Raw genomic sequence first — 11,548 nt, 5'->3', positions numbered from 1 at the left:
AGTCCTTATTTGGGCTTCTAGAACATTACAGAATGAGTTGAACTCTTCTACTCAGTGATGGTTCTGCAAGAACATCAAGACAGCGATCTTCTCTCATTTATCTTCTCCAACCCTCTGTAAGCAGCTCCTTGCCCCTTTTGTGTTTGTTTATCCCTGTTTTCCTTAGATCTTAAGCATAAAGATGAGATCATTAGGCAACATTTAAGTTAGCTCCTGATTTCTGCTTTTCTAAATATACACAACACCTTGCCTAACCTGTCGATTCCTTTCCTGGATTAGAAGGAATAAGAATAAAGAATTGCTTCCTCGGCTTCTCCCCCAAAACGTGGGGTCGTCCTTCCTAGGCCAGAGGAGTGTCCATAAGGAGAGTTTCACCTTCTTGAAGATTAAAGCCTAGCAGTTCTGAGCTATTCCCAGTCCAAATGTCTGCAAAATTGAGAGAGACATCAAAACTCCTTCCACAAACTTCAGGGGACCCTGACTGCATTCTGGTAATGAAGGTGGAAGAGGGAGGGCAGGCCTGTAATATGGTCTCCAGCTGCCACTGGAGCAGCTACTACAGCTCAGAGACCTACCGCCAGCAGTTCAGGCAGTTTGACTACCAGGAGTCACCTGGGCCCTGGGAGGCTCTGAGCCAGCTCCGCGAGCTGTGCTGTCAGTGGCTGAGGCCAGAGGTGCACAGCAAGGAGCAGATCCTGGAGCTGCTGGTGCTGGAGCAGTTCCTGGCCATGTTGCCTGAGGAGCTGCAGGCCTGGTTTCAAGAGAACCGACCAGAGAGTGGAGAGGAAGCCGTGGTGATGCTGGAGGAGCTGGAGGAAGAGCATGAGGCGGTGGCTGAACAGGTCTTTCTTGGACAAAATGAGGACATGCTTGCAAAGAAGCTACCAACTTGTGAAATCACTCAGGAGACAACACGTAGCCAGCTTAAGCCCACAAAAAAGCAACTGCAGTGGGCATCGAAGGAGCTTCACACCTTAAGACAAAATGATAGAGACACCGGAACTATAAATGTGAAATCAGCTTCAAGGCGAAAGACTTCTTCAGGCAAAGAACTGCATTACAAAGTTTCTAACACTCTTCAAATGAATGCTTCCCAGAGTTTCACATTTAGAGGAACCTGTGAACAAGATAGAAAGTTTGAAAGAAGACAGGGAAACCGTCCTCGAAAAAAACAACACAAGTGTGATGAATGTGGGAAAGTCTTTAGTCAGAGCTCAGCCCTTAATCTACTTCAGAGGATCCACAGTAGAGAGAAACCTTATACATGTGACGTGTGTGCAAATACTTTCAGCCGAAGTGCAATCCTGATTCAACATCGAAGAATCCACACTGGGGAGAAACCCTTCAAATGTCATGAATGTGGGAAAGCCTTTAGTCAGAGCTCGAATCTTTTCAGACATAGGAAAAAACATGCTGGAGAAAAAGTCCCATCAGTGCTGTGAGGGAGTCAAAGCATTTACTGAGAACTTTTTCAACAGGGGAGCAGATACAAGGCACCAATACTCCTTTAGTATAAATTGGTAGTTTCAGTGGGCACCAATTTCCTTTCAAAGGTTGTAAAAGCCACAGGAGAGAATGTAGAATATTTTCTGTCAGCATTGTTTGCTTTTCTGCTTTTCAGTACAGTGTCAGTTCAGATGATTGAAATTCTAAAGCTTAAATTGGATTTCCATCCCTAGTGCAACTCTTGAAAAGATACTCTCAGACATGTTCTACTGTTTCCATTATTAACACAAATAATGAACTAGTATGTTCCTTTTTAGACAAGTACATTTTCCCTGTTGAGAAGGAGTGTGTGAGTTAGTATATAAGTGGGTATTCTCCATTTCGTTACTTGCACATTGGAGTTATTAGACCAAAGATTAAATCATTTTTTTAAAAAAAATTACCTGGGAATTCTCTGGCAGTCCAGTGGTTAGGACTCCACGCTTTCACTGCTGCAGGCCTGGGTTCAATCCCTGATCAGGGAACTAATATCTTCCAAGTCACGTGGCGTGGCCAAAAATAATAATAATAAAATAAAATAAATTTCCTGTTTTATTTTCTGTTACCAGATTCAAAATATGAGAATAGGATTGAGGAGACCCAAAAGAATATGTACCTCAAGACCTAAGCTGAAATGTCCAGGATCATTGTTAGGAAGCAGGTGAGTAAAGGGACTTTACTCATCTCTTACGAAAACCTGAGAACCTACATACTGTTCTGTTTCAATTTTTCAAATTGAGGTATAGTTGATGTATAATATCATCTATACATACTGTTGATGATACTAAGTAATTTCCTGTGTAGGAAAAAAAAATATCTCCTTTACAATTTATATTGGAAATATCTCAGTGAAAGCATTAAGATTTGCTCTACATGTCTTCAGGAAGTGGCCTAAATATGATGAGTGTTCTAATAATGAATAGTTATCTGTGGGTGCTTATATAAAGTTGATGATCACCTTAACATAAAGAAATAAGGAAGATGAAGAAAAGACTGATGTTACCAAACAAGACTGATGTTACCTGGTAAGTGCAGCACATAATGGAGAAGTGTACCTACCTGGAAATGGGAACCCTTAACAGCTGGTGACTATCCTTCAGAGTTCTTCATGGCCTCTGTTCTGGCATAAATCAGCTGTGAACATGTTTCAGACATCACAGGACAACCTTTTCAGGGTCTTATGCATTCTTAGTAAATGAGTTTCTAGACAATTTATCATGATGTTAAGACCTTGCATTTTGATACTCTTGTACAAATGAGAAAATCACTAAAGTTCGATTAAAAAAAAAAAAAGAGAGAAAACCCCAGGAATAGTCATGAAAAAATAAGGAAAAAAAAAAAGAAGTGATGACACCGGTGAGTTCTAAGAAAATTTGGATTCTGGGCTCTGAGACTAAAATGCTCATCACAATCAGAAGTTGGACTACGATGGGCCATGCCAGAGAAAGCTCTAGTAAGTCTCAGACTTCCCTGGTGGTGCAGTGGTTAAGAATATGCCTGCCAATGCAGGGGACTCGGGTTTGAGCCCTGGTCCAGGAAGATCCCACATGCCGTGGAGCAACTAAGCCCGTGCGCCATAACTACTGAGCCTGCGAGCCACAACTACTGAGCATGCGAGCCACAACTACTGAAGCCCACGCACCTAGAGCCCATGCTCCACAACAAAAGGGGCCACCACAATGAGAAGCCCGCGCACCACAACAAAGAGTAGCCCCCGCTCGCTGAAACTAGAGAAAGCCCATGTGCAGCAATGAAGACCTAATGCAGCCAAAAATCAATAAATTTAAAAATAAATAAATAAAATAAAAATAAAAAAAAAAAGCTCTGCTAAGTCTCTTCCTCTTGACCTTGAAAGTGTTTATTTTGACGTCACCAGGTTTCTCACAGGATCAAGATAATTATGATGCATGTGTGGTTCTATTATTTTGTGATAATATTTCTGAATTGAAAATATTTAGTAATCTATGTACAGATGTAAAGAGGGTGATAACTTAGAAAAAAACAAATCTTTGGTTTCATTCGATTAGTATAAATGAGAGTAAAATTTAAAAAAAGGGAGATTGTCAAAATTATGTTGAACAGAGGATATTTTAAAAGGATGAATGTAATAAAATGTATTGGAGGGCTTGTAATCATGAAAAGGTTAATAACAGGAAAACCTAAATGGGATTCATATAATTGTTGTTAGGTCAGGAACAGATCAAGTGAATTAAAATACCAGAAGAGTTAGTTAAATTAGGGAAACTGGAACCTCACAGGAACTTAGGTCTGGTGCCTTTTTTAGAAGTTCTAGGAATTCATGATTTGGGATATAGAACCATAATATCTAAGTTTATGGAATTGAGCCCTATAGTGTCTAGTGACACTCTTAACAGTAATAAAAAGATAATTTTTTCCCACATATTTTCTGACGAAATAAATAATATTAAAAAAAAGAGAGAGTCCATTGAGTTTAACCCACATTTAATTCAATCAGATTCTCTTGTTTAAAAAGTAAATGACTGGTATTCTTTTAAAGTATTCTGACAATATATAACATAATGTCCCCCTTTCCAGGGATTCTTAATAAAACTCTGTATGTATTACAAGAATACATGGATTGTCGTGTCTCCCATGGTGCCACCGTTACCCAATATGGAGGCAATCATGAGAAATGAAAGTCCTTAGAAGGAGAAGGGAAGATAGGCCTCATGGTGAACTTCTTTGTTCCTCATGAAGTGTAAACATTTCATTATCTGAAAATCCAGTCATATCTAGTGCTTGGAGTAACTCCTGAGACAAATGTGGGATTACATGCTCTGCTTAATTAGAATATTGATAAATATTAGATTAGTAAGGGGAGAGGAGAATACAAATTTTAATTTTAGAATTTTCTGATAGTGATTATACTTTGTAGCTCTAGTAAATATGAATAAGTATTGAGTTTTGTACATTTTCATTTATTAAAAATGTAGGAGTCTTTTTATTTGGGTCTCATTCTTTTTGTAATTAAAGAGAGGAACAAGCCATCTATTAAAGCAGCAAATGCCTCAAAAAAAAAAAAAAAAAAGAATAAAGAATTAAGTAGTTAAAGAATGACTAACTCTCCTACCCTAGCTCCCCCTAAGTAAATTTGCAGGTGAAGCCTGAGGACGCAGGCGGATTACGTGGGCAAGAGAACAACCAGTTGCAGGCAGGCCATGTGAGCAAGACAGCATGGCAAGGAAGACTAGGAGAAGTCAGCAGTCCTGCACGCAATGGAAAAGTGATGCAGAATCTGACCTCCTGCCTTAACAATTAACTGAGATTTTTTTCCCTTTAAAAATTGTCATGGCTGGGCTTCCCTGGTGGCGCAGTGGTTGAGAGTCCGCCTGCCGATGCAGGGGACACAGGTTCGTGACCCTGTCCGGGAAGATCCCACATGCCGCGGAGCGGCTGGGCCCGTGAGCCATGGCCGCTGAGCCTGCGTGTCCAGAGCCTGTGCTCCGCAATGGGAGAGGCCACAACAGTGAGAGGCCCGCGTACCGCAAAAAAAAAAAAAAAAAAAAAAAAAAAATTGTCATGGCTGAGCAGAATCTTTGGAGTTGGTCTCTGGACATAAGTCCGCCTTCTCCCCAGATTGCCGGCTTTTCTGAATAAAGCAACTTTCTTCTCTACTGAAGCTTGCCCCTCAATTTATTGGCTGTTGAGTGGCCAGCGGCAGAACCTGCATTTGGGTACACCTCTCTCTCTCCCATCACCCACCCCTTTATCACATGATTCATTTCTGGCCAAAATATTTTGAGTTTCTCTATTCCTCATGTGGCATTGTAGAACTAATCTTGCCAAAGAAAAACATTCATAGTAGTAAGCTTGGTTGGAATTAAATAAAATGAGTTAATTTCTTTTGTGAAAGGTTTGTTTTTGCCATTATAACTTTATTATGCCATTACATAGCGTATATTATGCTATCATAGCACTAGGTTATAGATGGTTACCTTCTGAAGACTCTATCTCAATTACCTGAGTTTCACTTGCATAAATAAGTCAAATACTCATGTGATTTTTTTGCAGCTGAAAAAGTAAACTTTCAAAATCAAGATAACTTAAAAACAAAGTGTACAGTGTATCTCTTAGAGCAGAAAAAAGTTTAAATACATTTTGTTCTATAGCATGTTTATAGATACTATCAAATTTTCTTATTGAAATGCAAATCAATGGATTCAACTGAAAGACAATTTAAATCCTCAGCTATATAAAATCTCTATGAACTGGAAATCATTTAACTGTAGGAATTAATTTGGCTCTCTTCCTCAGAGTTTTGAAAATGGAGCTTCGACAGGGTCTCTGTTTATGAAAGAATTTGTGCTTGAAAGAATTTGTGCTTCGACATAAAGATCAAAACACAAGATTGCAGCAAATATTTTAGGACTTTCCCAAATTCTTAAAATGTGTGTGCAAGGAAGAAAAACACTGGGTCTGAGTTAGAAGACTTTGGTTTGTATCCCAGATTTATCTCTTGTTAGTTTTTTATCTATTTGAGCTGCAATTTCCTCACAATACCATTATCTGCATCATAACATTATAACCAGTATTTAGTGAGCATTTACTATATGCCAGCCACCATACTAAGTACCTCACACAGAAGATCTAAGTAATCTACACATCAACCGCATGAGGATCATACTCTTATTAACCTGTGTTACAAATGAGCAACAGGCTCAGAGAGGTTAACTAGCTTGCCCAAGGTCACACAGCCCAAAGTGAGGGAGTGGGAATTCACAGGCAAACAGTCTGGGCTTCCCCACCACCAACTCAGGGGTATTTGGGGGGATAATATTTTTTAAGTGTTTCCTTGCTTGTGTTTCCTTCATTCTATTCTACGCATCTTCCTTTAAGACACTTATGGAATCTTTCTTTGTTAAAAATCTCAACTGGCTCTTGATTTGCACATGTTAAACTCTGCATTTCTAACCTGGCATTCAGCATCTTTCAGATATGCTCCCACTCATCTCTCTAGACTATCTCATAGAGACGTACCCTTGTGCTGCTCCTTGAACTCGAGTTGTGCTTTTTCTACTGTTCCCTTTCCTCTGACCAAAAGGCCTTTCTCAAGGGCCACGATTTTGTGAAGCGAGATTATTCCTGTCTGGAGGGATTTCTTGCCACCATGCCTGGAAATCTTGTGGCAGGGACTGTGTGATTCATATTATTTCCTTAGATACACTATCACGTAGAGTTATTTGTGTACACGAATTATCTCCTTTCATATCCTATAAGATGGTAGAAAACAATGTACAGCTCTTTCTATACCCATCACAGGAACTTGATGAGTGTTTCCAGAAGACAGGGATTGCTGGCTTTTTTGGGAAGTGGGATGGGGAGGGATTTGTGGCCCCAGTGGGGGTGAGTGAACAGCCTTAGACGTATCACTTCTACTTTGTTTTGCCAACAAAGGAAAGCTCTTAAGCCTCAGGCCATAAGGAATCACAAAGCCAGTCCTTGGGCTACATTGCATTCCAAGTTTACCTGGGGGCGTTGGCGGAGTGGGGTGGGAAGGTTGGGGGGAGGTAGAAAACCTGAGCTCTTCTCCAGTTCCAGGACTGTCATTCACTAGAATCTCTTTCAGCCCGTCTTGAAACCAGCATTTGACCCTGTGGTTTTAGGTCGAACGGTTTATGTAATCGAGTTAAAAACGGCACCCGGCAGTCAAAAGTACCCTTGCATTTTTGTTTTTTTGCAGTACTCCTCATAAAGCTAATATATTTAAATTGCTGTGAAGTAGACAACTGAGTGTCCCGTCATCTCTTTACAATAAGGGTTCAGAGTCCTTTAGCAACTGGAGCGGAGACAGAAAAAAAAAATTCCTTAAAATGTGGCCTCACACAGACAACACTGCCTCCTAGTGTCTAGCATAGGTACTGTCTCACATCCGCGGACGGGAAGCCACTGTGGATTGGAGACGGAGGTTTTGGAGCAGGTTTGAGTGGGTTTTTACCCGCCAGCAGAAACCTTAAGGACAGTGAAAGTTTCATCACAAAATGGATCCCAAGCAAGGAACTTCTGACTTTTCACAACCAAGATTCAAACCAGGTCTTCCAACTCATATCCCTTCCTGAGCCTGGCAGGTAGGGGTGCGACTGCAGAAGCTGCGGCAGAGGCATGCCCCTTATAAAGGCATTCACTTTTCTCAATGTTTAAAGTGTCATGGGAGCCCCAAAACACTTCAGAGGACCACATCAGACGCTAAGTCATCAGTTTGCACTTAAACGATTCTGCGTGGGAGAAAAGAGATTTTCTTTCTCTTGGAGTTTCTGTTTGATTAAGAGGTTCCCAGAGCCAGTGAACTGAGCTCCAGAGTTTGCAAATACAGGCTACTTGTTTTCCCAGTGCCTGTGCACCGCAGACACACGGCAGGGTTAGGGATACTGTGGTCTTGTAACCAGGATGCATGACTGGTACACACAGGGTTCCACACTTAGGAAGGTCCCACACTTGGGTGCACATGCTGACGCTATCTTGAAATTCTTAATACTTTTGGAACCATGGCCCCCACCTTTTCATTTTGCACTGGGACCTGCAAGTTATGTAGCTCATCGTGCATTTGATAGAATTTTCTACTTTCTTTTCTCCCCATTTCTTGCCTCTACTCTATGTTCTTGGCACCATGCTACGCCCCAAGCCTTGCCAGGAGAAAGAGAAGAGTCTCGGTGATGGTAGTCTGGACCCATCTTTTGATTCTCAACCCCAGCCTCTGAGACTAGGAGTCTGTGTCTTCTTTTGAAGTGCACCTGCCACGGTCACCCCACAACACGGACAGTGAAGCTCAAACATCAGTTTGGAGCCATCATCTCTTATTGGACCCTGTCTGGCTACCATGTTTATTCTTGCCCCCCAGCTGTACCTTTAAACAGTCAATAACCATACCGGCAAACCTAGGTATCAGGTAAAGAAGCACCTGGGGCTGAATGCTCTTTGGCGCAGGCTACTATTCTGACGTAGCTCCTTTTTACAAAAAAACCTTTTTTTTTTTTTGCGGTACACGGGCCTCTCACTGTTGTGGCCTCTACCGTTGCGGAACACAGGCTCCGGATGCGCAGCCTCAGTGGCCATGGCTCACGGGCCCAGCCGCTCCACGGCATGTGGGATCTTCCCAGACCGGGGCACGAACCCGTGTCCCCTGCATCGGCAGGCGGACTCTCAACCACTGCGCCACCAGGGAAGCCCGAAAAGACTTTTTAAATTTTATTGAAGTAGTTGATTTACAGTGTTGTGTTAATTTCTGCTGTACAGCAAAGTGATTCAGTTATACATATATATATATACATTCTTTTCATATTCTTTTCCACTACAGTTTATCACAGGATATTGAATATAGTTCTCTGTGCTATACAGTAGGACCTTGTTGTTTATCCATTCTCTATATAATAGTTTGCACCTGCTAGTTGCAAACTCCCTATCCATCCCTCCCCCATCCCTCCTCCCCCTTGGTAATCACAAGTCTGTTCTCTACTGATGCATCTCCTTTATTTATTTATTTGTTTGTTTGTTTGTTTAGTTTGGGCTATGTTGGGTGTTCTTGCTGCGAGTGGGCTTTCTCTAGTTGTGGTGGGCCGGGGCTACTCTTTGTTGTGGTGTGTGGGCTTCTCATTGCAGTGGCTTCTCTTGTTGTGGAGCACGGGCTCTAGGTGCGCGGGCTTCAGTAGTTGCAGTGTGTGGGCTCAGTATTTGTGGCTCGCGGGCTCCAGAGCGCAGGCTCAGTAGTTGTGGTGCATGGGCTTAGTTGCTCTGCAGCATGTGGGGTCTTTCTGGACTAGGGCTTGAACCCGTGTCCCCTGCATTGGCAGGTGGATTCTTAACCACTGTGCCACCAGGGAAGCCCTCCTTTTGATCACAAATTTCCTTGTACAACTTGTCATATCCTCCTCCCTGCCCACATCTGGCAGGTTTCTGCTCTCCTGTGTGACTGTCTACTTACCTACCTACCAACATCCTATATTCCTCCTACCTACCTGCCTATAAGATCACACACCAAACATCACCTATGTACCAGGCACTACTAATAGCTTATACACACATACCCTTCAGTCTTCAAGCTCAGTAGTTTATTTCTTCATTTTCCACTTGAGAAAACTGAAGCTTACAGAGAGGTTAGGTAACCTGCTGGAGTTGGAAACATCTCAGATTCTTCTGAACCCAAAGCCCACACTTCTTCCTCTACATCAGCGGTTTTCAAAGTGTGGTCCCCAGAGCAGCACCTGGAAATTGGTTAGAAATGGAAATTCTAGGCCTCACCACCTCAAACCTATTGAATCTGAAACTCTGTGGGTGGGCCCAGAGTTTGAACAAACTGTGTCTGAACAAACCCTCGGGGTGACTCTGAGGGACACTCAAGTTTGAGAACCACCATGTTGTATCCCATCCCTGTCGGCCTTCTCTACATCCTGGAATTGGCAACCAAGATTCTGGACCCTCAGATGGTCCCTAAACTGAATCCTGCCCTCTTCACTCCAGATGCATTAGAATACGAACATCGCTGCAAAGGGCACATTGCATCCTGGCTCTGGGTCCCTGCCTTTCTGCCTTCTCTCTCCCTGTGCCTTTTCAAGTAGCATATCCCAAACCCAAATGATCTTTTCCTCTCCTCACACATGGCCCTCCCTCACGTCTTCATTCTGGTTAATTATTTCACTTCTTTACCATATACTCAAGCGGAAATCTGAAGTTCTCTTTACCTTTTGCTGCCTTTGCTACCCCATCTATATCATCTTTTTTTTTTTTTGCTTTTTTTTTTGACTATTTTTTTTTAACATCTTTATTGGGGTATAATTGCTTTACAATGGTGTGTTCTATATCATCTTATACCATCTTTCATCCTGCCCTTCTAGCTGTAACACCAGTTTTCTCAGCTTCTTATTACTTCTAGCCTTTTAACTCTAGAATGTCTGTAAGAGTCATTCTAAAGAGCAGTTCCGGAGCCCACCCATCAGATATAAAAAAATCTCAGTCCTGGGGCTTCCCTGGTGGCGCAGTGGTTGAGAGTCCGCCTGGCGATGCAGGGGACGCGGGCTCGTGCCCCGGTCCGGGAAGATCCCACATGCCGCGTAGCGGCTGGGCCCGTGAGTCATGGCCGCTGAGCCTGCGCGTCCCGAGCCTGTGCTCCGCAATGGGAGAGGCCACAGCAGTGCGAGGCCCGCGTACCGCAAAAAAAAAAAAAAAAGAAAAGAAAAAAAAATCTCAGTTCTTTGGCGCCTCCCCATCCCACGGCTCTTTACGAGTCTTTATGGTACTTCCTTGAGCTGTAATAATTTGTGTGCTTGTCTGGAGCGATGGCACGGTAAGAAAATGAGACTGCTTTCCAGAAAGCATTCAATATAATCAGCTTTAGTTTTTAGTTTTTTTTTTTTTTCTTAATGTAGTCAATCAGCTGGCTGATTAGACATCTGCCATTGGAAGAGAATTTGACGGGCATCACCGACATTTTTGCAGACCAATAACGAACATCCCCAATGACCCGGAACAAACTCCCAGTAACCCAGAAACCACTTTTCAGTGACCGCATTAAGAAAAGCTCTACCGTTGAAAGCAGAAAGCTTTTTAAATGACCATAGAATCACCTTTGGAAAAGTTGCCTTAGGGCCAATATCAGAGGTAGACAGATTCTCAGCATTAGGGCCCTAATGACACAATTACCACCACCCTCCTCATTTAGTCTGCTTCATTAAGCCCTTGGTTTCCATTAACTAAATCCAGTCCTTTTGTTGCTGGTTGAGGTAATAAATAGTGAATGGCACCTTTCTCCAGCCACCCATTTGATTAGCTTAAAATGACCTCATACTAGTTTTACATACTAGCATGACTCACACTGATGTCATTAGATCCTGCTAAGTGACTGTTGATTCCCCATGGCAATCAGCACCTTCCCAAAAGCTTCAGCAGAGAAGATTATTAAAAGCCTTTTGCTCTAACTTTTTTTTTTCGGACGTTGTACAATAAGCTTTAGCCTTGAGGTAATTGTCTCTGTTGACATATTAAGTCTTTAATTTTTAGTATCTTGCATGCAAACAACTTGTTGAGAATGAGCCACCCTTACATTTCCAGTTTT

At 42.3% G+C, this 11,548-nt stretch overlaps 1 protein-coding gene across 1 annotated transcript; it reads left to right on the top strand.

The window, feature by feature from the left end:
- Positions 1-338: 338 nt before the first annotated feature.
- Positions 339-2,350, top strand: LOC101289512 (zinc finger protein 396). Its single transcript, XM_012537260.3, has 2 exons — positions 339-1,329; positions 2,052-2,350. The coding sequence occupies exons 1-2, from the start codon at positions 423-425 to the stop codon at positions 2,111-2,113; spliced, it is 969 nt and encodes a 322-aa protein (XP_012392714.1). The 5' UTR covers positions 339-422; the 3' UTR covers positions 2,114-2,350.
- Positions 2,351-11,548: the final 9,198 nt, after the last annotated feature.

The sequence above is a fragment of the Orcinus orca genome, chromosome 9 (assembly GCF_937001465.1).
Source record: "Orcinus orca chromosome 9, mOrcOrc1.1, whole genome shotgun sequence".
NCBI classification, from domain to species: Eukaryota; Metazoa; Chordata; class Mammalia; order Artiodactyla; family Delphinidae; genus Orcinus; species Orcinus orca.
The sequence above is the reverse complement of the archived record's forward strand: the minus strand, read 5'-3'. Positions and strand labels throughout refer to the sequence as shown.

Bases quoted from the DNA above. Each gene is read 5' to 3' on its own strand.
- LOC101289512 (XM_012537260.3), top strand. From the start codon at position 423: ATGTCTGCAAAATTGAGAGAGACATCAAAACTCCTTCCACAAACTTCA. The intron at 1,330-2,051 runs CTGGGGAGAAAC...ATTTTCTGTTAC, and splicing joins TCAACATCGAAGAATCCACA to CAGATTCAAAATATGAGAAT.